General features: G+C 42.5%; 1 protein-coding gene across 8 annotated transcripts in view; it reads right to left on the reverse strand.

Moving 5' to 3' along the window:
- usp37 (ubiquitin specific peptidase 37) overlaps nucleotides 1-25,734 on the reverse strand; it is a 134,806-nt gene that overhangs the window by 21,836 nt on the left and 87,236 nt on the right. For all 8 annotated transcript variants that reach the window (XM_084688387.1, XM_084688389.1, XM_084688382.1 and 5 more), the window contains 2 exons: nucleotides 22,946-23,081; nucleotides 12,417-12,636 (listed from right to left, as the gene is read on the reverse strand). In XM_084688387.1, the coding sequence (XP_084544513.1) occupies nucleotides 12,417-12,636; nucleotides 22,946-23,081 (356 nt within the window). The remainder of the gene's footprint in view (nucleotides 1-12,416; nucleotides 12,637-22,945; nucleotides 23,082-25,734) is intronic.

Consider the following 25,734-nt stretch of genomic DNA (forward strand, 5'->3'; position numbering starts at 1 on the left):
ACTATCGATTTAAAAAAATGTTTCAATTAAGAACATTTTGCAAATACATATGTACAGGACTGTATAGAGCACAAGATTGTCGTAATTTTTAATAAATTATTCAAGCCAAAAATATTAAATTTATGGAACTCTGGCTGATCTGGCCGCCATTATTGCAGGTTGCGCAGCATTCACATACCCCTCGGTTTCAAGTAAGGTCCCGAAAACACTTGGTTTTAAAGGGTGTATACCCCTTTGTCTTAGCCCTACCCCTGATCAAAAAGAGTATCGAGACACCACTTACTCTCACGTGAACGCGCACAACTTAGGGGTAGGGGTGAGGGGTAGGAGTAAGAGAGTATTGGGATTTGGCCTAAGTCTAGTCTTTAGTTTCACTTTGTGAAAGAAGAGGAAAACATGCAAAAAGTTGTGTTTATTTGATTAAACTTGACGAGCGGCTGTTTAAAGGCAAAAAGTGACATTTGGATTGTTATTGATTAGAAGGTGTATAATCAGGTTGGTTTTTAGGGCTGTTCCCACTCAGTCGACTAGTCAATTTTCTGGTCGATATGCTCTTGGTCGAATAAGATTTTTTTTAGTCGAGCTGCCGTATGGCAGTGTGAGATCTGATTCCCGCTTGTGTCATCATTGTTGAATTAACAAAATGTTAATTCATAGGTAGATTATAATATTTAAGACAAATAAACCAACTCTAAAAGTATATAATTTAAAAGACAAAGTGTTACTGTTTTCCCTTTCGTTAATCTGCACTTTGTTTTGGTATTTTGCACACGGCACGAGCACAATTGGCTGCAGAACTACAAACTCTGCCATAGCCTACTTTGTCAGTGTTATTAGTCAAAATGGCAGAGAAATCTGTGGTATGGCAGGATTTCATTAAAGTACATTTACAAAGTACCTGGTGACTCGAAAAACGTTGAATGCAAACTCTGCCAACGTTTTTTTTTCTCCATAGTCCGAAGTCGAATATGATGTAGCCTACCACCTGAAAAACGTAAGTTGGTCTAGCGCTACTTCGCTCATGCTAACGCGCTGGGTTGAAAAATGAATACGCCTATTATAAGAATCACATCCAAATTAAATGACATTATCTTCTTTGGCCAAGACAACAACATTTTTCTTTGTTGCAACGTTCCCCAGCTTCTAAGCAAGTTCGCATGCTGCCAGTTTTCAGGCAGTGATAAGCGCGCTCTGATGATTTGCATCTTAAATAAACAATATTTTTAATTTGTAGCATTCGTAAGAGATACTAAATACCATCTGCATTGGGTTACAACAGGACTGGTGATACGAGTCTTATTATTAGTAGGCTACTAGTGGCTGAATCTGCAATGTCCAGCAGCCATTGTGTCAGATTGCAAAAATGTTTTTACGTTAAAAAAAAAAGTGTTTCAAAGTTTGATTAGTCAATTTTCAGACGTTTTAGTCGAGTCTTGGTCGACCAAAGAAAATCTTAGTCGGGGACAGCCCTAGTGGTTTTATCCTTGTCAATTTGATTTCATTACGTTTCAGAGTGTCACAGACAACTTTGCCATCTAAACTTCCAGTTGTTGATGTATCCAGTGGCTGGTGTGTTGATAGAGTTGTGCTAAATTGATTGGGATGTTGGCCTGTGTGGAAACACTAAGAGGGAAAACATTACATAATAACATGCACAAATATACGCTTTGTACAAGTATTGTGAGCAGTAAAATGTGTAAGGTGAACTATACTTCAAAAATCTGGAAAAAGGATGATAACTGATGATTATTAGTGGTACAAAAGGCCGTCTATCAGCGGAGTGCATGTCGGAGAATAGCACGGACACGCGCTTCACACCGCGAGCAAGCATGTGCGCCACTCAGCGTTAAAGGGAGAGAAAGAAAAAAGAGGATAACTAGCCAGTTGAGATCGAGTGTGGGCGTCCTTGAGAACTTGAAGTTGTATAACTTATGTTGTCAGTTCATTTAAGCATGTTGTTTTACTAGTCTATAGTTCGTGCAAATGCAAATTGCTGTTACCAAGACTTGTCCTGTTTAAAAAGCATCAAACTCCAGTCTGCTGTTTTTATACCTTGGTTCTATGAGAAGCTTTAAAAAAACCTGAAAGTCACATTCATTGTTGACATTCTCCTGAGGCAAACGGATCATCCACATCCTCAAACACCTCAATTGCATCCATGGGCTCATAACTGCTCATCTGTACATGTTAACACCACTGCGATTTCCCACATTGACCAGAAGACTTGCATTTGTCTAACATAAGTCTTACAATAACTTAGATCAGTGTATTAAGACATCTTATTGACAGTGTGGGAAATCTACACAGTACCGTTTACATGTACACAGGGTGTAATGTATTGTGCTATAACATGTATAGTACATAATGATGTAATTAGTATGTGGATACAAGTAAGTAAGTAATACTTTATTTATATAGCAAATTTCATACAAGAATTGTAGCTCAAGGTGCTATACATAAAATCAATAAAAACATGAATACAAGTGATAAAAGTCATAATTAAAATAGCAACAATAGTTTAACTAATAAAAGTAGTAAAACCCTTCTGAGATAAAATTACTTAAATGCTTCGGTAAAAAGGTAGGTTTTAAGCTGTCTTTTAAAATGTCTGGTGTGTTTGCTTCCCTAATATTTATGGGTAATTTGTTCCATAGTTTTGGGGCATAATTAGCAAAGGCCAAATCACCAATCTTCTTATGACTGCTTCTGTTGACCTCCAATAGGCCTGCATTTGATGATCGCAGTGTTCTAGCTGGCGTGTAGTTTATAAGGGAGTAAGCAATGTAGTTAGGTCCTTGTCCGTGTAGAGCTTTGTATGTGAGGAAAAATACCTTGAAGTCTATTTTGAAGGTAACAGGGAGCCAGTGTAAAGCAGCTAAGACAGAACTAATGTGTTCTCTCCTTTTAGTTTTGGTTAGTAATCTAGCTGCAGAATTTTGAATGAGCTGTAGTCTTTCAGTGGTTTTCTTGGAAAGACCAGTGAAAAGTATGTTACAGTAGTCCAGCCGGCTGTATTTAAAAGCATGAATTAACTTGTCTGCATCATTTTGGTCGTACCTTTGCTATATTCCTCAGGTGAAAGAAAGCTGTTTTGGTCACTTTATTTATGTGAGAGTTGAAATTCAAATCTAGTCCAGGATTACACAGAGACTCGTCACCTATGGTTTAAGACAGGGGGTTAAGCCTCCGAGATTCTTAGTAAAAATCTCTCTTTTGGATTTGGGGCCACATAGTAGGACTTCAGTTTTGTCTTCATTTAATTTAAGAAAGTTATTATTCATCCATTTGTTTATTGCCAACAGGCAGTTGGTGATGGAATTGATGGGAATTGATGGCCGTTGCATCGTTGGGTTCAGTGGATATATATCGTTGTGTGTCATCCGCATAGCTATGGAAATCTATGTTATGTTCTCTGATTATGTCGCCGAGTGGTAACATATAAAGAGAAAAAAGTAATGGACCTAAGCAGCTTCCTTGAGCAACCCCGTAGCAGTTCTCATGTTTCTTGGACCTATGGTCTCCTAAACTAACATAAAACTTCCTTCCTGTGATATATGATTTTATCCAGTTCAAAACACTATCCGTGAACCCAATAAGCTTTTCCAGTCTATTGATTAGGATGTCGTGATCAATGGTATCAAATGCTGCACTGAGATCTAGCAGGATAAAGATAGAGACTTTATTTGCATCAGAGTTTAGTCTGAGGTCGCTAATTATTTTGGTGAGAGCAGATTCAGTACTGTGATATTTCCGGAAACCTGACTGCGAGACTTCCAGGATGTTATTTTCTTCAAGAAAATAATTTAATCGGACTAAAACTATCTTTTCCAGTACTTTACTAATAAATGGAGGGTTTGATATTGGTCTGTAATTTGCAAGTAGACTGTTATCCAATTTGGGTTTCTTTAACAGGGGCTTTACAACAGCTGTTTTGAAGGCATCTGGGAAGACGCCAGTTCTAAGGGATGTGTTTATAATCTCTTGCACCGGACCTGAGACACTATCAAACACTCGCTTAAAGAATGTTGTTGGTATGGGATCAATATCGGAGGTTGTGGAGTTATATTCGCTGACAATTTTGGAAAGTTCACCAAGTATGATACAGGTAAATGTGCTCATGGTTATGTTGCAGAATCTACTGATGTCAGTTTCGACCCCACTATTAATAATACTAGCTCTGATCAAAGTTATTTTGTTCTTGAAGAACAAAGCAAGCTCTTCACATTTAACTGCTGAGGATGGTGGTGGGACAGGGACAGTGTTAAGCAGCTGGTCAATGGTGGAGAAAAGAACTCTGGAATTTCTGGCATTTTCTGTAATAATTTTGGAGAAATATTCTCTCCTTGCTAGACGGATGGTTTTGTTATAAGTGGTTAGTGTATCTTTGTAGATATTGTAGTGGATAGTGATCTTTGTTTTCCTCCATTTTCTCTCTGCTGCACGGCATTTTATTTTTGTTTCACCAACATTTTTATTTCTCAGCCATGGGGAGGTTCTGCTTGAGCACTTCTTTTTGGTTTTCAGTGGTGCAACAGAGTCTTACACAGATAATAGTGCATCATTGAGGTTTTCTACAATTTCATTCATAGAGCAATCATGATTAGTTGGCTCATATAGAGCAAATTGTTCAGAACATTTAATCATAGCTGTATCGTCTAAATTTCTTCTTTGGACTAAGAATCTTTGTGGTTTTTGTTAGGATAATTTCCACATTAAAAAGTATATAATGATGGTCTAAGAGGGGTAGATCAGTTATTGAAATATTATTGATATTTAGTCCAGTTGTTATTACTAGATCTAGTGTGTTTCCGTGCCGGTGTGTTGGGTCTATTATGTGTTGAGTTAGATTGAGACTGTCTAGGACAGGGGTTCCCAATCCTGGTCCTCGGGCCTCCCTGCCCGGCATGTTTTAGATGTTTCCTTGTTCCAACACACCTGAATTAAATCAGGCCTGAGGACAAGGATTGGGAACCCCTGGTCTCTGAGATTTAAGAGCTCAATAGTTCTTGGGTCTGCTTTTTTATTTACTTGGATATTTAAGTCTCAGTTTAAAAGTACTTTGTCATATCTAGTGACACATAGTGATAATAGTTCAGATAATTCTAGTATGAATATTGGCGAGTGCTTGGGTGGCCGATATATAATAACTAGGGCTGTGAAAAATAACGCGATTAAATTACAGGATTCATTCGTTATTTTTGTTTCACGCATTTAACGTAATAACCACAATTCCATCCAATCTGCAACTTCTGGATGAGAAGTTTGTGTTCCAAAAAAACTAAGATGGAACACCCAATAAAACCAAAGTGATATGCACACTCTGTGGGCGGGAAGACGTTATCGCTCTGGATAAGAGCGTCTGCTACATGACTGAATGCTAAATGACTGAATGTTATCGTTTCACTGAAGCAATATCAGCCTAAAGTAGCATGCGTAGGTCGGCGAGGGGAGTTCAAGTAGAATGCGCCAAACCACCCTCACTAAACAGTGTAGGGCCCTCACTAAGTCTGCCTGTGACAAGGTGACTAGCACAGTTGCCAAATGTATTGCAAAAAGCTGTAGACCGATTGATATTGCTGAGGACGAGGGGTTCACCAAAGTTTTGCGAGTGGCAACTGGTGACTCGAACATCAAGGTACCGCAAAATCAAACACTAATGACAAATTTGGAAAACCTGTAATATATAATTAATCATGATTAATCCACAGAAACCTGTGATTAATTTGATTACAATTTTTAATCATTTCACAGCCCTAATAATAACAAAAAGTATTGAAGAAAGTATGTATGTGGTACCTAATAGGATGGCTCAATAAAATAAGACAAGTTCTGTGACCATCCTTGTCATCTGGCTCATAGAAACAACAAGAAGACGGGACAGTTTCATGGTTTGAAGAAGAGCAGTATTGAGTCGACAAATGTTGTTCAGATGTATGAAGATGTAGTTGATCGGTTTGCCTCGAAGAACGCCAACTCAACAATGACTGTGACTAGTTTTTCTTTTTAAAGGCTTCTCACAGAACAAAAGCAACAACAAAAAAATTGAGACTGGAGGGTTAGATGCTTTTCAAGCAGGACCAGTCTTGGTATGGTTATCGGAACTAGACACTTACTGGAAAGCACGAATATGCTACTATAACTAGAGCTTGCTGGTGGGAGCAGAGAACATTTTGTTGCTGTCTCATTTATTAATTCAACCTATTCAACACAATAAAGTAATCTTGTATCGTCCTTGGCTAATTCATGGACACTGGATACCTTACACCTTAGAAGTGTGTACTGTAGCTACCATCACTGCAGTTACAAACTCAAATGTACAAGTCCATAGTTATTTTGGAAGCTTGCCACGAAAAACTAGCACCCCCACTACCTCAGTCAAAAGTCCCATATCAGTTTTTCAATTGATGAAACAAACCAACACTCAAATTAGAGCCAATGCATGTGTACCATTCCGTATGTGGCACTGGGATTTTAACAGTTGAAGATGTCTGTAATTAGCCGAGTGGTCTTTACACCCTTGGCTAACCTGAACTTCAATGCCACAACCTTAACTTGATCTGTTCAGGAAAGTTTCCTCTACAGTACTGTGAAAAACGCTAACAGTTTCCAACTGTTTATTTTATTTTTTATAATCAAGCTTATGTCCAAGAAGTGACACAAACTCACCATCGCTGTCGCTAGTTAGCTTGCAAAGAGCATTCCTGTCCCGGATTCATAAATACAAAATATGGGCATATGTGCCTTGTTTTCACTCATTTAATCGGATCTATTTCATAATACGTTAACATATAGTGGAAACGATATTTGAGTTTATGCCGATGAGTGCCCACACCCATTTAGCGTTACTGCAACAAAATAGCTAATGTAGCACTGCTTTAAACTATCTGGCTTGCTAGTCTAGCCGTTCTTTCATTTAGTGGTTTCCAGTCTAACAGCTAAAACATTGCTATATTTGACAACTACAAAAACGGAATCTCTGGCATAAAATAAGTTACTTGTTATAAGTTACGGGTGTCCAGTTGACACTGTTTTCTGTTGGACAGACAAACCAATAGGCTATAAATTACGGTATTTATGGTCACATGAATTATGTGCCACAAGTGCAAATTCACCCGTATGTTCATAATTTGGACATTTTGTGATATATTCCTTAGTGCTTATCACCCTATGCAAACACATGTCTTAGAAATCAGTTTAGTATTACAAGTCAATCGGAGCTCCAGTTCATTTTGAGACAAATCTTTATTGTACAGAAAAATCCAATATGGCGGCCGTTATAAGTTCTTGAGGCTTTTTTATTCCTCATGGGAAATAAGGCATATGTAATGAATTTCAGAATTTTGGGACGAATGGGAAGCAAATGGCATCACTTTGAAAATTGGCAAATTGGGGCGTGGCCTGGAGCGCCACCTTCTGTCTAAAGTGGCCCAAGTTTGGTATGGTAGTTACTAATGCTTCACCGTTTCAACATGCATTTTGAGCACTTGTTGGGCTGGAAATCTTTGCTGGACCTGGCAACCCTGAACTCAGGTGTGACGTCATTCCCAGTCCTGAGCTTTTAAAGAATGGATCTCTGCATGATGTGCCTGACCAGAGCACAGGTGACTTTACAGAACAAGCTTCAAACTTGTCACTTTCAAAAGGGTGGCATTTTTACCCCGTCAGGCCAAGATGTCTGAAAGTTGGTATGCATGCCTTATTGCTCATGGGGAACAAAAAAGTCTCAAGAACCCATAATGTCGGCAACTTGGCACCTTGTTTCATTATTTGTGCTAGCTGGAGTTAGTCTCATCACGGACAGGGCTCTAGGGTACAAAGCTAGATTGTTTTATGGCAACTAGCTAGCAATTTGAGTTTCAAGGTACTCGTCGCCCCAGACCCAGCTCTGTTGACATTATAATTAAGGCCATCGTCAGTCATGCATTAGCATATTCAGGACAAAGTATATGCGTTCCACGTCTAATCTTGGCTACCTATCCAGATCTTCTCCACCTGCCCTCTCTCTTTCTATAGGGCTCTGGAACTGCCAGTCTGCTGTGAACAAGGCAGACTTCATCCCGGCGTTTGCATCCCAAGCTTCTCTGCGCGCTCTTGCGCTGACAGAGATATGGATCCACCCAGACAACACTGCAACTCCAGCTGCTCTCTCCGTCAACCACTCATTCTCTCACTCACCTTAATCAACCGGGCGAGGTGGTGGGACAGTTTTGTTTTTTTCCCCACATATTAAATACCCATCCACCCCCCTTTTTTGTTTCTGCCAAATCATTTGAACACCATTATGTGATGCTAACCGATCCTTTCAAAGCATTTTTAGTTGGCTTCTATCGCCCACAAGGGCCGCTAGCTGACTTTGTAGAGGAGCTGGACATGCTCCTCAGCGTCCTCCCGAATGATGAAACACCACTGATACTCCTCGGGAACTTCAACATCCACCTCGATGGAACGCAGGCCGTTGACTTCAAGTCTTTTCTGGCTTCCTTCGACCTGAAGCTGCTGAACACACCGGCGACCCACAAGGCAGGAAAGCAGCACAACCTCATCCTGACACATAACTGTATCACTCTCTCAGGCCTGCGCGAACTTCTCCCTCCTGCCCGTGGCTCACGGATGTTATTCGTGGAGAACAGTCCATCCTTCGAGCAGCTGAGAGGAGATGGCGCAAGTCCAAAGACGTTCTCGACCTTGATAAGTATCATTCCCTCCAAGGGGTGAAAGTAGTTTTTATTTCTTGGTGTCACTATGATACAGGTGTAATGCATGCGCATAGCGCGCACCGAAAATTTAACTTAGCCTAATTATTTATTATTTGTTTGTTATTTACTGAATTATAGTCTACTTATCAAACATTCACTAGGACTTCTTATCACTCTAGTATCACTCTTTAACCCACCTGTATCTGTGTTTGATGAGGGTCAGGCAGTCAGGTATAGCACATGCGCGTGCCCAATCGGCAGAGACAAGTGCCATCATATGGCAGCTTTGTTGATTTGGGCAGAAAAAAAAAGTGTCCCCCAGCCCGCTCCAGCGAGAATGACTGTTGAACTCAGATCTATTTAAACAACACGGGACACAGCACTGCGGCATGTTAAAACTAAGTCTCTGTCTAACGGACTAACATAAACCTATTTTTGCTAGCCTACCTGCTGCAAAATTACACCAAGACAAGTAGAGCTATTTTATCCAGAGTGATTTATCACTTACCACTATCTTGTTTTTTAGTATCCTTCTCTTCCTTTCTCTTCTTCCTTTTTTGGCTTCCTGAAGCATAATTCCGCTTCAAGATGACTGCCGACCGACGAGGTTTTTGTATTTTGCCAGCAGCACAGATCATGAGAGGGGCCCCTTGACGGGGATCCCGATAACAGTGTCATTGCACTTTACTGCATTGACTATCAAAGGGGCGCTCACACGTTTGTCGTTGCATTTTATTCTTAACCAGTTGTTGTCTTGGGGCCCCAAGCCAGCTTGGCGCCCCAAGCAATTGCTTGTTTTGCTTGCCTTGTTGCAATGGGCCTGTGCTTGTGTCATAATTTCTTACCGGTACGGAGTACCGGGAGGACATTTCTTACCGGTACGGCATACCGGCTTACTTTCACCCCTGTTCCCTCCTCAAATACTTCACTGCCCGCATAACTGATGCTAAAACCCATTACTTTCTTAACAAAATTAACTCTGCCTCAAACCCTCACAAACTTTTCTCCACCTTCTCCACCCTTCTTAACCCCCCCTCCTTCCCCCCTGTCTTTCAAACTATCTCTCCCTCCATCATAACTTTTCTTCTCCATGTCCTTAACTCTTCTTTTACTTACGGCAATTTTCCCTCTGCCTTCAAACAGGCCAGAGTTAGTCCTCTACTCAAAAAACCCTCCCTTAACCCAGCTATCCCTCAGAACTACAGACCAGTATCACTGCTACCCTTCTTTTCTAAAACAATTGAATGCTCTGTATCTAACCAACTGTCAAACTTTCTCAGAACAACCTGCTTGACCCCAACCAATCGACTTCAAGACTGGCCACTCCACAGAAACCGCCCTCCTGTCAGTCACCACTGCCCTCCAGTCTGCCAGAGCGCCTTCAAGGTCATCTGTCATCATTCTGCTGGACCTTTCTGCAGCATTTGATACAGTTAACCATCAAATCCTGCTCGCCACACTCTCTGAGATGGGCATCACTGGCACTGCACTTCAGTGGATCTCATCCTACTTGTCGGGAAGATCCTACCAAGTCTCCTGGGGAGGCAAAGTGTCAGGCTCCATCCTTGGACCCTCCTCTTCTCCCTGTAAACCACCTCGCTTGGACCAATCATCACCTCCCATGGCTTCTCCTACCACTGCTATGCTGACGACACGCAGCTGTACCTGTCGTTGCCCCCAACTGATCCAGAGATCTCAGCTAGGACCGAGGCCTGACTCACAGACATCTCCGCCTGGATGACCAAGCACCACCTCCAGCTGAACCTCGCCAAAACAGAACCCCTCATCATCCCGGTAAAATCTCCCACGATCTCTCAATCACCCTGGGGACGGTGACCCCTTCGTCCTCTGCCAGGAACCTCGGGGTGACCATGGATGACAAGCTCTCCCTCACAGCCCACATTGCTACGGTCTCCTGGTTGTGTAGATCCACCCTCTATAACATCCGGAAGATCAGGAGATACCCGTCTGAGCATTCCACCCAGCTGCTAGTCCAAGCACTTGTCCTCTCAAAGTTGGACTACTGCAACTCGCTGCTTGCCGGTCTCACAGCATCGAAACCCACCCTCTCCAGGAGATTCAGAATGCGGCAGCCCATCTGGTCTTCCATCTACCCAGATGCTCCCATGTTACCTCGCTCCTCATCTCCGTCCACTGGCTTCCCATCGTGTATCCGTATCAGATTCAAGACTCTGGTACTGACCTTCCGAGCGGTGAACGGGACTGCACCCGACTAAATCAAGTCTCTCCTCCAGCCTTACACCCCCACCCGCCAGCTACAGTCTTCTTCTGACAACCGTCTGGTGATCCCACCCCTCAAGAGCGCCCTGTCCCAACACAATCTCTTCTCCTGTCTGGCCCCCAATGGTGGAATCAACTCCCCATCTCCATCAGGGATACTGACTGTCTCCCCACCTTCAGGAAAAGGCTCAAGACGCACCTGTTCCGGGAGTATGACGGCACTTAGAAATGATTGGCTGGACCGGATGTTAGTTTCCCCCAGGATCACAATGACTCTTGAGAAACTTGTTGCTCTTGTTGGTTTGTTGTAACTGTCTTAATATTATTGTACTCACTGTGAAATATATTATTATAGTTGCTTGCTTTTTCCACAGGTACAGGTGCACTTTTGAGGTTCTTGCTGTTTAATTGTAATTTATCTACAAGCATCTACATGCTCTTACGGTTCTTTCCTTTGGGACTTATTTGGTTTCACAATATATGCTTCATGTTTGGCTACCTGCAATGTTTGGGGCTATCTTGTTGTTATGATCAGTGACCTATGCACTTTTGTAAAACTTTTTCTTGGAAGTCGCTTTGGATAAAAGCGTCTGCTAAATACATAAATGTAAATGTAATGTAAGCTTGGATTTTTACATGCTCTTCAGTGAAAATGTGTTTAGAATTTCAAAAAATGACTTAATCAGCCATTGCTCCAATTGTCTTAATGTTGTGTACATGTACGAAATGCATGTCTGTATCATGTCAATTTTGAAATAGTTTGCAATGTTGAGGATGAACCTGCCATTGCTGCCTGCAGTTATATTTATTATTATAATATTCATTGTTAAATACATTCAGCAAATAACAATACGAGTCCAACCTAATGTTTATTTTACATAACGCTCAAAAAATGATTTTGCGCTCAAACTAATGCTAAAACAATTGCTTGCGCGCTCTGCACGAGAAGCGAACTGGGCAAAAGGCTAAAACTTTACTGTAGTAGTGGCTAACTGACAGGTTATTCAGTTAATTATTTGATTAGAAATAGGGATATGTACAAGAGAACACACATTCTGTCGGTTTTAGCTAGAAGAACTAGCAAATGGCAAAGCCGTCATTTGTGACTTAACCTATTATTATGCATCCTCTGCGTCAATTTCTACCATTTTGTACTTTACAATGCATCCTTTTTTTTTAAAGCCTTAATTTTTCACACGCCACACATTTGGTCCTATTTTCAACTCCTATATATATAAACTTAGAACCCTATTCTGAAGATGTCACCAAAAAGCTTGCTTGCCCCCTCATCGTTGCTGGCAGCTATATTTGTGGATATCCTTAGTTGTTTGTTTTCTCATAATTTATGTATCTGTATTATTCTTGTAGTTGGAAAAATATAATTTGAATTTTACGCATTCATAAGGTTCATTACATCCACATACAAGTTGTATTGTGATTTTCATTTTAATTACACAGTCCCTGAGTTGGTCAGTTTACCTGCAGACTGTTTGTTCTCAGTGTCTAGAAGCTCTGTGTGATAGGCCAGCTCCTGAACATCGTTATCTCCAAAGCCTGTGTCTGGACTGCTGGTCGGCTGGTCATCCAGGGCTTGGCCAGAGGGGCCATCGTCATGTCGACTCATCTCAAACACGGCTGCTAGCATCTCATCATCATTGATCTCATTGAGGTCTGCCGACTCATTTGGACTCCGATGAATCTAAACATACAGACATTTACACAAAACAGAAGGCTTGCATGTGAAGTGAGTGTTCCATATTTTCTCTACCAACTCTCAGGGTGCCAGTAAAAAAAGAGAATACATAATAAATAACTGGCAGATAACAGACAAAAATCCATACTGTATGTGTAAGATACAACTTCTGAAAGAAATGTTTCAAAACTAGTTTTAAAAACATGTATTGACTGGGTGCTTTTAGGTATTTAGTTGTGTCACGGTCCAGCAGTCAGGTTTGTTCTGGGGGTGTAAGAGGAAACTGTTGTTCTTGACCTGAGGTGGTTCAATTCATCTAATCCATCTATTCCATGAATGCACTTGAAAGTTATGGAACGGCCAGTTAGTCAAAATTAAATGAATACATTAATTGGTAAATAAATATATAAATACATACATAAATATGGCTATGAAATAAACTCTGAAATAAAAAAACATAGCAATAAATATATAAATAAAGCATTATATAATTGTATAGCTGAATCCATTTACTGACATTGATAAATAAATACATGTATTTATTTAAAAATGACGTTTTTGTAAAGACATTTATTTATTTAATGGGACTTTTATTTCCTGATGCCACATTTATTTATTTGTTGAGACTTTTACACACCACATTTATTTCTGTGCTGTATTTATGCCGATCTCACATGCAAAAGAGAGGGGCGTGGTTATCTTCAGACCAACGCAGCTGCACACAAGATCGAAGGCAGATAGTAGGGACACCTAGATTCGGTAGGAGGATGGAAGACATTAGTCGTGTCAGATCGCATGCTGGCCTTATAGATCAAATTGATCAGCATGGCTTGTCAGGATATATTATTTTGGCACACATTGTAGATTTTGTAGAGGTACTTAGGCAGATAAGTGCTCTACAGAACGTACATTCCAGACTTTACCCATACCTTTGGATTTACAGTACTGCTTCAAATTGAAGTCATTTGTTATTATTGGCAATTTAAAGTTGCAACTCCCCTCCCTGAGTCACCGCCTTACCGCGGTGGAGGGGTTTGCGTGTCCTAGTGATCCTGGAAGCTATGTTGTCGGGGGCTTTATGCCCCTGGTAGGGTCACCCAAGGCAAACAGGTTCCAGGCGAAGGACCAGACAAAGCGTGGCTCAAAAACCTACCATGAAGAAAAATAACAATGGTTCTCAGTTGCCCCTGCCCAGAAGCGGGTCACGCACCAAACGGCAGCTCAGAGTACCCACCCTTTTTGGAATCTCGGGGGGGGGGGGGGGGTGGGGTGCTGGAAAGCGCTCCTCCCGGGGATTCCTTCGTCCTCCTCGGGGACTTCAATGCTCATGTGGGCAATGACAGTGAGACCTGAAGGGGCGTGATTGGGAGGAACGTCTCCCCGATCTGAACCCGAGCGGTGTTTTGTTATTGGACTTCTGTGCTAGACACGGCTTGTCCATAACGATCACCATGTTCAAGCATAAGGGTGTCCATATGTGCACCTGGCACCAGGACACCCGAGGTCTCAGTTCGATGATTCAATGACTTTGTAGTCATGTCGGACTTGAGGCCGCATGCCTTGGACACTCGGGTGAGGAGAGGGGCAGAGCTGTCAACTGATCACCACCTGGTGGTGAGTTGGCTTCGATGGTGGGGGAGGACACCGGTCAGCCCTGGCAGGCCCAAACGTAATGTGATGGTCTGCTGGGAACGGCTGCCAGAACCCTCTGCCCTCTGTCAGAGGGAGCTTCAACGCCCACCTCCAGGGGGGACCTTTGGCGGTCGCGGAGGCAAAAACCCGGGCATGGGAGGAGTTCGCCGAGGCCATGGAGAACGACTTCCGAATGGCTTCAAAAAGGTTCTGGACCACCATCCGGCAACTCAGGTGGGGGAAGCAGTGCTCTGTCAACAATGTATACGGTGGGGATAGTGCGCTGCTGACCTCGACGGGGGACGTCCTGGATTGGGGGACATCGGGGGGGGCCCTTCTATCTCTGGGGCAGAGGTCGCTGTCTTAGTTGACACGACTCGGGGTGGTGGTTCCCCTCTTTAAAAAGGGGGACCGGAGGGTGTGCTCCAACTTTAGGGGGATCACACTCCTCAGCCTCCCTAGGAAAGTCTATTCAGGGGTCCTGGAGAGGAGGGTCCGTCGGATTGTCGAACCTCGGATTCAGGAGGAGCAATGTGGTTTTCGTCCTGGCCGTGGAACAGTGGACCAGCTCTATACCCCCCGCAGTCCTGGAGGGTACATGGGAGTTCGCCCAACCAGTCTACACATGTGTTGTGGATTTGGAAAAGGCGTTTGACCATGTCCCTTGGGGGCTCATGTGGGGGGTGCTCCGAGAGTACGGGGTACCGGATTCCCTGATCGGGGCTGTCCGGTCCCTGTCCGACCGGTGCCAAAGTTTGGTCCGCATTGCCGGTAGTAAGTCAAACTTGTTTCCGGTGAGGGTTGGACTCCGCCAGGGCTGCCCTTTGTCACTGACTCTGTTCATTACTTATATTGACAGAATTTTCGAGGCGCAGCCAGGGCGTTGAGGGGGTCCGGTTTGGTGACCTCAGGATCGGGTGGTTGCTTTTTGCAGATGACGTGGTCCTGTTGGCTTCATCGGGCCGCAACGTTCAGCTCTCACTGGAGCAGTTTGCAACCGAATGTGAAGCGGCTGGGATGCGAATCAGCACCTCCAAATCTGAGGTCCCCCAGGAAGAGCTGGTGAAAGTGGCCGGGGAGAGGGAAGTCTGGGCCTCCCTGCTTAGGTTGCTGCCCCCGCGACCTGACCCACGGACAAGCGGTAGATGATGACATGACACGACATGACTAACCGAGACGTGTCCAAACCAAGACCCATTCAACACGGTACACAATACCCAAACCCAGATAGTATAATTGGGGTATGTTTGCCTTCGGCGAGCACAAACCATTGTTATCTCACATATATTATTGGGTGTACTTTGCCTTCGGCAACTTGCTAGCCACAGTCACTGGCGCCACTAACGTCACGAAAACTTGCGTGACTATCTAGCAGAACACTAGTTTAGCAGCTCGTTAACTTCTGGGAGATAACTGCTTTACTGCAAGGCAGCTGCAGAAACGCCACAAGCAAAGAGGCCTGGGTGATAACTATTTGCTCATTTTACTTTGTGATATGACACACAATTGTAATGTGTAATGTACAATATAAGCTAATATTATTAAGGAAGTACATCTAATTTCGTAAACAGTAGTCTACTATTTCACTGAAGCATTAGCATCATGACATTAGCCTCTGTTGCCCAGGCAACACATACTACAGCGGTCTATGATGCATCTGTTTTCAATCGTTAAAATTAACATTCCTCACAAATACATTTTCGTTGTAGGATTTATTATGACATAAGATTACAAGTAAACAATTTGTGGGTGAAATTATCATTACCTGTGGTTTCAACCCAGTGTAGCTCACTGCAATGCTGTAGCCTAGTCTAGTACAGTAGCTAACAAAAACATCTCCCCAGCCGTTTACAGTACCAGTAGTAAGTCAAACGGCGGCACATGTTCGGCACTAACCTTACTTAAATCAAAAGTCTTTCAATAGGGGAAACTATCTGACTAGTGACTACTAACCTGAACTCCATTGCCACAGCCTAAAGTTTGTCAATCTGTTTATGAACATAATTCATTTCAGCCGAGACCGTACAACGGAAGTAACGTTAAATCAAATTCAACTAACGCAATCGCTACCAAGACAAACACAGTCTAGTAGTAGTAATACAATTTACCGGGCCAGCTTCTCCACACAGGGCTATATTGCATTTTGCCTTGTTACTGACAATGATCGCTACCACTGACATTTTTATGAACGAGGGATTTTCCCCTAAATAAATGTCAAGCTTATTTACGTTTTTGGGGGCATATTTTCAGTTAGCAGATGGTATTCTACTATTTGACTCGCGATTCCATCTGAGATAGCTACTGCTGGTAACGTCGTTGTTAAAATAATCTTCAAAGGGGGTTCTTTATTAATGAATAAATGCAATATGAGTAGGCTAAATGCCTGAAAATAGCACGAGAAGGGAAAAACTTACAATGACATTTAAATCATAGAGATTAGGTCAATTTTTACACCCGTCTACCACATGTAGTTGTTATGATCCAACTATGAGGTTGCTGATCACCATTCCCTCTTGCACGGGAAAAAAAGACAACTTCATTCTACTGTTCACTCTTAGTATTTTGAGTTGTAAATGAGCAGCTTCTAAATCTATGTAATCTTTATAAATAATAAGTAGGCTATGCATTTTTATATAAAATATACAGAAATATCAGCTGTAAATTGTAATGTGCAACAAACATAAGCAAGCACACCCTACAATTTCCTCAGAAATTGTACCCTCTGTAGTATATGTAATTATTCAATATTCAATCAAACCACGACCACTAGACTCGTTTTAATGACCAGTCAGAGACAAAACGGGTTTGGCTGTTCAGGTCTGTGACAATACAGCACAACACTAGCTAGCTCTAGCTGAAATGGCCACACTGATGTCGTCCTTTTATTATTTCGCCAGCTAGCTAGCCGGCTAGCCAGCCACTTGGCCTACAGTTGCCAACGTTGAGACTGGTGATAACCAACATACCACCAAGGAAAACGTAGTGGTGGCAGTGATTGTTAGCTTTGCAGACGAGTTACATGTCACACGAGCTAAAGCAATGTTTACAAAGGTAACTTCAGCGCCACCTCGCAGCTATCAAAGAGCAAGTCCCCACACGTAAGCTACTAGGTCACCATCACTTCCATTGGGAACCAATGATAAAAAGGTAGAGACGACAAAGCCATTATGGGTAAAGCTTGTCCACATTGTATGCTTTTCGGCAGTGCGATGCCACTGTCATCCCCCATACAGGTAACATAGCTATCTAGGTGTCCCTATCTGCCTTCGATCTTGTGTGCAGCTGCGTTGTTCTGAAGATAACCACGCCCCTCTCGTTTGCATGTGAGATCGGAAATAAATACAGCACAGAAATAAATGTGGTGTGGAAATATAAGTGGAAATAAATGTGGTGTGTAAAAGTCTCAAAAAATAAATAAATGTGGCATTAGGAAATAAAAGTCCCATGAAATAAATAAATGTTGTCTTTACAAAAACGTAATTTTGAAATAAATAAATTCGTGCTGTCACACGATAAAAATATTTAATCGCGATTAATTGCATTAATGTCATACATAACTCGCGGTTAATCGCAATTAATCGCACATTTTTAACTTCTCAATGTCCCTTGATTTCTTTTTGTTCCATTCTTTTTTCTAATTTTAATGCTCTTATCAACATGGAAAAGTGGTTCGTATTGCTTTGTGCAAATGTTTTTTTTTTTTTTGAAAACAACATTGCAATCGCCTGGCTTTGACGAGGGGGCGGAGAATTTGCATCAGCTATGTGCTTGGCCATCAAGTGGTATTTCAGACTGGACAACGTGCTGCGATGATAGCTCAGTTCACAACTACAAAACACACAGATCACTTTGGTCTTGTCAATGGAACCATTTGGTAACTTTTTTAAAGTAAACTTTCCATTCAGAATCTTATTGGCGTCTCGTGCTCGCCATCCACTAAAAACGTAACGTTAGCCTAATACCAGAGAATGTCTGATATCCGTAAACGGGCTCTGCTACTACTCTTTAGCCGGCTCGCAAGCCCAAACAAGTGTGTGGGGCATGCTTGTTGTTTTGTTTCCGGTCTAGCTAGATCCGGTGTGGTATTGTAGTTTTCCTAACGTCAGTAGTTGTTGCAACAGCATGTGAAAAAAACTAAAAAGTTTGCTAGGCCAAAAAGAGCGTTAATCCTGCGATAAAAAAATTGACGCCGTTAATAACCCGTTTAACTGACAGCACTAAAATAAATGTATTTATTAGTTGATGTCGGTAAATGGATTCAGCTATATAATTTATATATTTATTGCCCAATGGCATCGTCTGTAGACCTGTTGGACCGGTATGCAAACTGCATAGGGTCCAGGGTGGGGGGCAGTGAGGAGCAGATTAATTTTTAGATTATTTGGTGGCATTATCAATATTATTTATTGTCTTTGCGCGCCTTTTTAAATTTCCTGCACACGCACAACAAACGTAAGCTAGTCTACGAAGCTACCAAGAGCTTTGAAGCAACAAAGCTGCAAGGCAGAAGGCAACAAGAATGGCAATGGATGAGACAGAAGGAGTTAGCAATGTCGAGACATGACTGAGAATAGAGACATTCCTGATCACCCATGGCCATATATGAGGGAGATGTTAGAAACTGTCGGTGTCAAAAAGGATTCCTGGCCAATGCACTGAGTGTGCATATAGTTAATTTTTGTATAAATGTATTAATATGATGTGATGTCCAGTTACCAGCGTGACACTAAAACAGGTAGTCTCAAGTCTTTTATTTGTCAGGTACACAGAACAACACAAGGTGAGACTGGGCACTGAAATTCTTAAGACAAGACAACGCAAGCACGTGGCATAACATAACGTACACAGAACATAATATCTATGCTGAGCTTAAATAAAACTTCCTAAATATACAGATAGCAATAAATAATACACTATACTAACCCTAATACTAAAACTTCCTAAATATACAGATAACAATAAATAAATACACTATACTAACCCTAAATGCACATATAACCTATTCAACCTATAACATATTCCAACCTAGGTGGAGTTCAGTACAATAGTGCAAAATTACAGATAGTGCAACCAGCAGCTGAGAGTGACAGTGTGTAAGTAACTAAGATGACAATCAGTGACTAAGCCAATGACCATACAGGAGCCTGATGGCGAAGTACAGTGAGGTACAGTAGTGCAATGTTACTGTGTGACCAGTAGCTGAAAGTGACAGTGTTTAAAGTGACTAGTGTGAAGTGTATTAGTGTCCATATCAATGTCCATTCAAAAGCCTGATGGCCCTTGGGTAGAAACTGTTGTCCAGTCTGCGTGTGCAGGACCGGATGCTGCGGTAACGCCTGCTAGAAGGCAATGGGGTAAATAAGACTGAAGGAAGGGTGGTAACAGTCTCTTAGAATCTTGCCAGCTTTCCTTAGGCAGTGTGTTTGGTAGGTGTCCTGTAGGGCTGGGAGCTTCCTGCCGATGATGAACACAGCAGAACGGACCACACTTCATAGGGCCTTGAGGGTCCCTGTCTGTGTAGCTCCCATACCACACTGTAATGCACCCAGTCAGAATGCTTCTATAGTGCATCTGTAAAAGTTATTGAGGATGACTGAGTCCATACCAAACTTCTTCAGTATACTCAGGAAGAAGAGGCGTTTACGGGCTGCTTTGACCACTGTGTGACCAGACCAGGTGAGGTTGTTGCTGATGTTCACCCCGAGGAACTTGAAGCAGCTGACCTTCTCCACTTCAGATCTGTTGATGAGTAGGGGTGCATGCTCCTCCTCCTGCCGCCTCCTATTGTCCACAATCATCTCCTTAGTCTTGCTGATGTTGAGGGAGAGGTTATTGTCCTGGCACCATGATGTCAGGGTGACTCGTCAAGAGGTTGGAGCTGTGAGGTGCCACACAGTCGTGAGTGTACAAGGAGAACAGGAGAGGGCTGAGCACATAGCCCTGAGGGGTGTCTGTGTTGGTGATCGGTACGGATGAGGAGCGGTCACCGATTCTCACCACCTGTGGCCTCCCCGTCAGGAAGTGGAAGATCTACTTGCAGAGGGAGGTGCTTAGTCCCAGGTCCACAAGCTTGGAGACCAGTCTGGAGGGGATGATGGTGTTGAATGCTGAGCTTTAGTCAATGAACAGCATCCTTACATACGTATTCCCTTTGTCCAGGTGGGAGAGAGCGGTGTGCATAGTCAGAGCATTGTCTGTAGACCTGTTGGACCGGTGTGCAAACTGCATAGGGTCCAGGGTGGGGGAGAGTGAGGAGCAGATTCATTTTTTGACTAGCCGCTTGAAGGTCTTCATGATGACAAAGATCAGTGCTATCAGGCGATAGTCGATCAAACATGTGACATTGGTGTTCTTGGGCACAGGGATAATGGTGGTCCTCTTGAAGCAGGTGGGGAGTATAGACAGGTTGAGGGAGAGTTTGAAGATGTCACTGAAGACCCCTGCTAACTGGTCAGCGCAGCCCCTGAGGGTCCTACCTGATATGCTGTCTGGGCCAGGTGCCTTGCGAGGGTTGATCTTTTTGAAGCACTACCTCACCTTGGCTCGGGTTAGTGTAGGCACACCACTGGCTAGGCCTTCAGGTAGCTCCACTGCAGGGGGGGGCACTGTCCCTTTCAAAGCGAGCGTAGAAAGAATTCAGCTCGTCTGGCAGTAGGACAGAGGACTGGGTCTCACTGGAGCCTCTCCCTTTGTAGTCTGTAATGGCTTTAAGTCCACTCCACATGCGCCTGGGGTCAGAGCCATGGTAGCTGGACTCCAGGACAGGACTTTCTTCATGTTGGCTCTGTTGAAATCACCAACAACAATGAAGGCTGCCTCTGGGTGCACCTTTTCCAGACCATTGATAATCCCATACAGTTCATCCAAAGCAGCGGCTTTGTCTGCCTGGGGGGGATGTAGACTGCACTCATGACGATCGCAGTGAATTCCCGAGGCAGATAGAAGGGTCTGATTTTTACAGTTAGCAGCTCAAGGACCGTAGAGCAGTGGGATGCTAGTACCGCTACATCCGTAGCCCAAAAAGAGTTAACCATAACACAGATAACTCCGCCCCTGCACTTCCCTGAATCAGCTGTTCTGTCCTGGCAGTATATGGTGAATCCCAACGGTGTAACCGCCGTGTCGGAGATCTTCGGAGACTGCCAGGTCTCGACGAACGCCAGTACACAGCAGTTCCTGATGTCCCGTTGGAATTTGACACGAGCGTTAAGTTCATCCATTTTGTTGTCGATGGACTGAATGTTAGCAAGTAAGAAGGTTGGAAAAGCAGGTTTGAAGCACAGTTTCCGAGTTTGTACAAGAACTCCAACAAACAATTTAGTTGTACATTTACATTTAGTCATTTAGCAGTTGCTCTTATCCAGAGCGACTTACAGTAAGTACAGGGACATTCCCCCCGAGGCAAGTAGGGTGAAGTGCCTTGCCCAAGGACACAACATCATTTGGCACAGCCGGGAATCGATCTAGCAACCTTCAGATTACTAGCCCGGTTCCCTAACCGCTCAGCCATCTGACTCAGCTGTAATGGCAACTTTTTACTTCAGTAAACTATATATCAGAGCCCATAGTTCTTTAAGTGTAGTCAACACTTCAACTTTTACCAGTCTTTTTAAACACAAGTATCTGTACTTCTACTTGAGTGAAGGGTGTGTGTACTTTTTCCATCTATGCTGACAGCAAGAGAGAAGGTCAGAGCTTGACAATGTTTTCATGATGGAAAGTTTTTTGTAGTGGTTGCTGTATGTGAAGGAGGAGAGGGATTGCTTTTTTGTCAAAGAAAAAGTGAATTACACGTGTGCGTAGGATCTGATGGGAAGTTACCAACAAAAAGGCCTCCATTTTAGTGCCATAAATAAGCTGGAGGAAGTTTTGCTTCACTGGGGAGAAGGGTGCAGGAAACTAAGGGAGAATGGTTGGTGTTAATGCAGACCTGAGTGTTGTCTGCATAACAATGGAATGAGTGACCTTTTTATTTAGTAACTATTTAGTTATAGTTATTAAATTTTTGGTAACCTTTTATCTTAATTATTATGGATAACTTGGCTGAAGGGGTGCATGTAAAGAATAGAAAGGATATGATCAAGGACAGACCCCTGTGATAAACCATATGTAACAGGATGGGTCTGACACCTTTCAGAGGTAGGCGCAGAACTAGTTCAGAGCAGTGTTGGTGAGGCAGGTGCTGGCTCCAAGGCATTCAATAAAGATGGAGTGGTCAACTGTGTCAAACACTGCACTGAGGTCAAGGAGAACCAGGAAGCAGGGGGAGCCATCAACAGCAGCACTCAGGAGGTTGTTGTTGACCCTGAGAAGTGTCGTCTCAGTGCTGTGTCAAAAACTAAAACCACTGGAACATCCCAAAAAAGTAATGAAGGTGGTCCTGAAGATGAGCACCAGACACTATTTCCAGTTCCTTGGAGCAGGAAGTCAGAAATTGGCCATAGGCTCTGTGTTGAGAGATTCTTGAAGAGGGGGCTGATTAAGTCTTGAGACATTGAGGGACATTATGGGTGAAAAGGCCTTGAAATAGCAGGCACAGATTAAGTTAGACAAAATCACTATGTATCTGATGACCGTGTATGCTTTGACAAACAAATGTTGTAAGACGTGCAGTAAAATTAAACATCAAAAACACAACCACAATCAAAAATGGAACTTATTTCTTAATTCCTTTGCTGCCTACTTCGTCTGTTCGCTCGTCGTCAGGCATGCAATCGCAAAAACGGCGCTTGCGGATTGCCACCTTCCTGCTCGGTTCCTCCTCGCCATCAGAATCCACCAGGACGCTGCTCGAGCTGCCGGCCTTCACACAGCCTTTCCTGGAAACAACAATAAAGCATGACTGACTGCAAAGAGCATGATACAAGGATGTCTAACACCTCCACATTAGATGTTACATCTGAAAGCGAGCAGATAAAAACCTGCTCGCTTTCAGATGGCCAGTGTGCATTACAGTATCTAACGGTGCGTTCACACTGCAACGACACAAATCGCTTGCCATCGCTCGCTTTCGCACAGTGCACCACGCTCGGGGACGTGTCAGACAGATTAATGCAGAGTTGTAGTTCTCTTAAGTCACCGTTGTAGTTTGTACAACGTCATGGCAAAGTGTGCAGACTTGGGTTTACGTACTCGCAATATAGATCGAAATACAACTTGTAGCCTATACAAAATACAAAAATGTTTAATAGACATACACGACAAACATACGTGTAAAAACATTTTGTTATGTTACTCAAAGTCTCTGCTAATTTATCGATACGATTAGGGAATTCCAGCTGGGCTAGCTAGCTAGTTACCACAGAATAAAAATTACGTAATGTGACAAGATTGAATTTGAAAGTACAAAAAACCCACCAGGAGCACCGACAACGTTGGCAACCCTGTGCCAGGCCTCATTTTTTAAATTCATGTCTTTGTACAAATACAGAGATTTATTGTACAGGACTGGATATGCAGCCACACAGTCGATTAGTTTCCCTCCATCTTGGAACTGAAAGCTAGAAATGTTTACCATGGTTGCTACGTTATGAGAAACAAGAAAACACTCAGATTGGCCATTGTTAGTGAAAATCGCTCCTCATTTGATTGCTTGGATTGTGTTGCGTCGCTACCCACAATGCACCACTCAAGCGATTCGCCTGGCTCCATTGAAAATGAATGGAAAGCATGTTGTTGCGTCGCTCACGTCGCTGCAGTGTGAAAACACCGTAAACAAGGGATGCACCGAATCCAGGCTTTATGACAGGGTTCGGTTTCAGCCAAACCGTAGAATTCTTTTCCACCGAGTCAAACCCTACGCTTGCACTACGCGCGTATGGAGGACCAAACCTGCCATATTTACAAATGAATGAATGAATAAATAAATGTCCACATCCATGCATTTAGACAGAAATAAACAAATATATATATTAATTAATGCACAATTGTCAATCAATAGTTACATATATTTGACATTTATGTATTGATTTATTTTGTATTCATTTATGTATTGATTTATTGATTTATTGATTTATTCATTCATTCATTTATATATTCATTTATGTATTCATTTATTTATTCATTCATTCATTGTTCCCAATATGATAATGAGAGGAGGCCAGTAGGCGTGGAAACTGATGTTCAGACATTGCAATCAATCCAGAGCCATAGATTCAATCTAGCTAACGCCTGGGACACACTGGCTGCGAAGCGCCCTGGAGCGCCACAATATACTACGAATGGCGCGATGCTGTTCACACTAGGCGCGCATTTCTTCACGCCGGTCACCAAGCCTTTCACCTTCTCTGAGATTTTCTTTTCTACATGTAAAGCTGACATGTACATAAACATGGCATAGGCTACAGGCTATTTAGGCAACTTGTTGCTCCAACAATAACCGTCGCAACGGCATCCCATTCCCAACATAACGTGGCAACGTTTGGCTTTTGTTGCCGTAGTCTTTGTAAAATATGTGCTATGGGGCATACAACTCCATTTAGGACTATGCTACTTTTCATCTTCGATGATTAACTTTGTGTCGTCAATCTTCACAAATTTCTCTTCTGCTTGATTGGGGGCTATATGCCAGATTGTCTATCTCGCTCTTACACACAGGACAAATATGTTAGTTTGACAATCAACAAGGATTTTTTATTTAAAAATATTTACGTTTTTATCGGGTAAAACACATGGTTGGCAGGTCAGCGTAGTGAAGTTGGGTGTTAAGTGATAGCCCACAACTAACGTAGTAAAATCTTTATAACATGTTTGTTTATCCAAATATCATATATGGTGAATTAAATCTTTGTTTTCAACAAGGTCGGCCAGCCTGTCCATGTAAGCTATGTTGTCCATGACAGCAAGGATGGATGTAAGGCTACATAATCGAATACAAAGCGTGGAAAACGATTAGCCAATGGTGTGTCAAATACCGCCTACGTATTTTGATTGACACATCTCATTAACATATTGAGAAGAAGAAATAAATGAATGAATAAATGAATGAATAAATGAATGAATACATGAATGAATAAATAAATAAATGAATACACAAATAAATACATAAATACATGTAAATTATAAGGTAATATTGATTGACAATTGTGCATTAATTAGTACATGTATTCATTTATTTATGTCTAAATGCATGGATGTGGACATTTATTTATTCATTCATTCATTTTTAAATATGGCAGGTTTGGTCCTCCATACGCGCGCTATACTGGTTGAAGTAATGACGCCGCTGTTGATTACAGGAAGGTGTTTACGTAGGTGGAAGACTCCATGCAGTAGGCTGGGAAAAAGTGAAAATGGAACTTGTGAGCAGAAAGTGTTGTTGGGCAGTACTTTCAGTCAAAAGAAGGCGATTGAAGTCGAGCTATATGCTCAATTTGCAATGCCTATTTGTATTGTGGTGGCAAGGACCTAAACAATACACAACATCTCGGCTTTTAGAACATTTGCGCATGAAACATCTGACAAAAAGAAATC

The sequence above is a fragment of the Hypomesus nipponensis genome, chromosome 23 (genome assembly GCF_054491055.1).
Source record: "Hypomesus nipponensis isolate SF chromosome 23, ASM5449105v1, whole genome shotgun sequence".
Classification (NCBI taxonomy): domain Eukaryota; kingdom Metazoa; phylum Chordata; class Actinopteri; order Osmeriformes; family Osmeridae; genus Hypomesus; species Hypomesus nipponensis.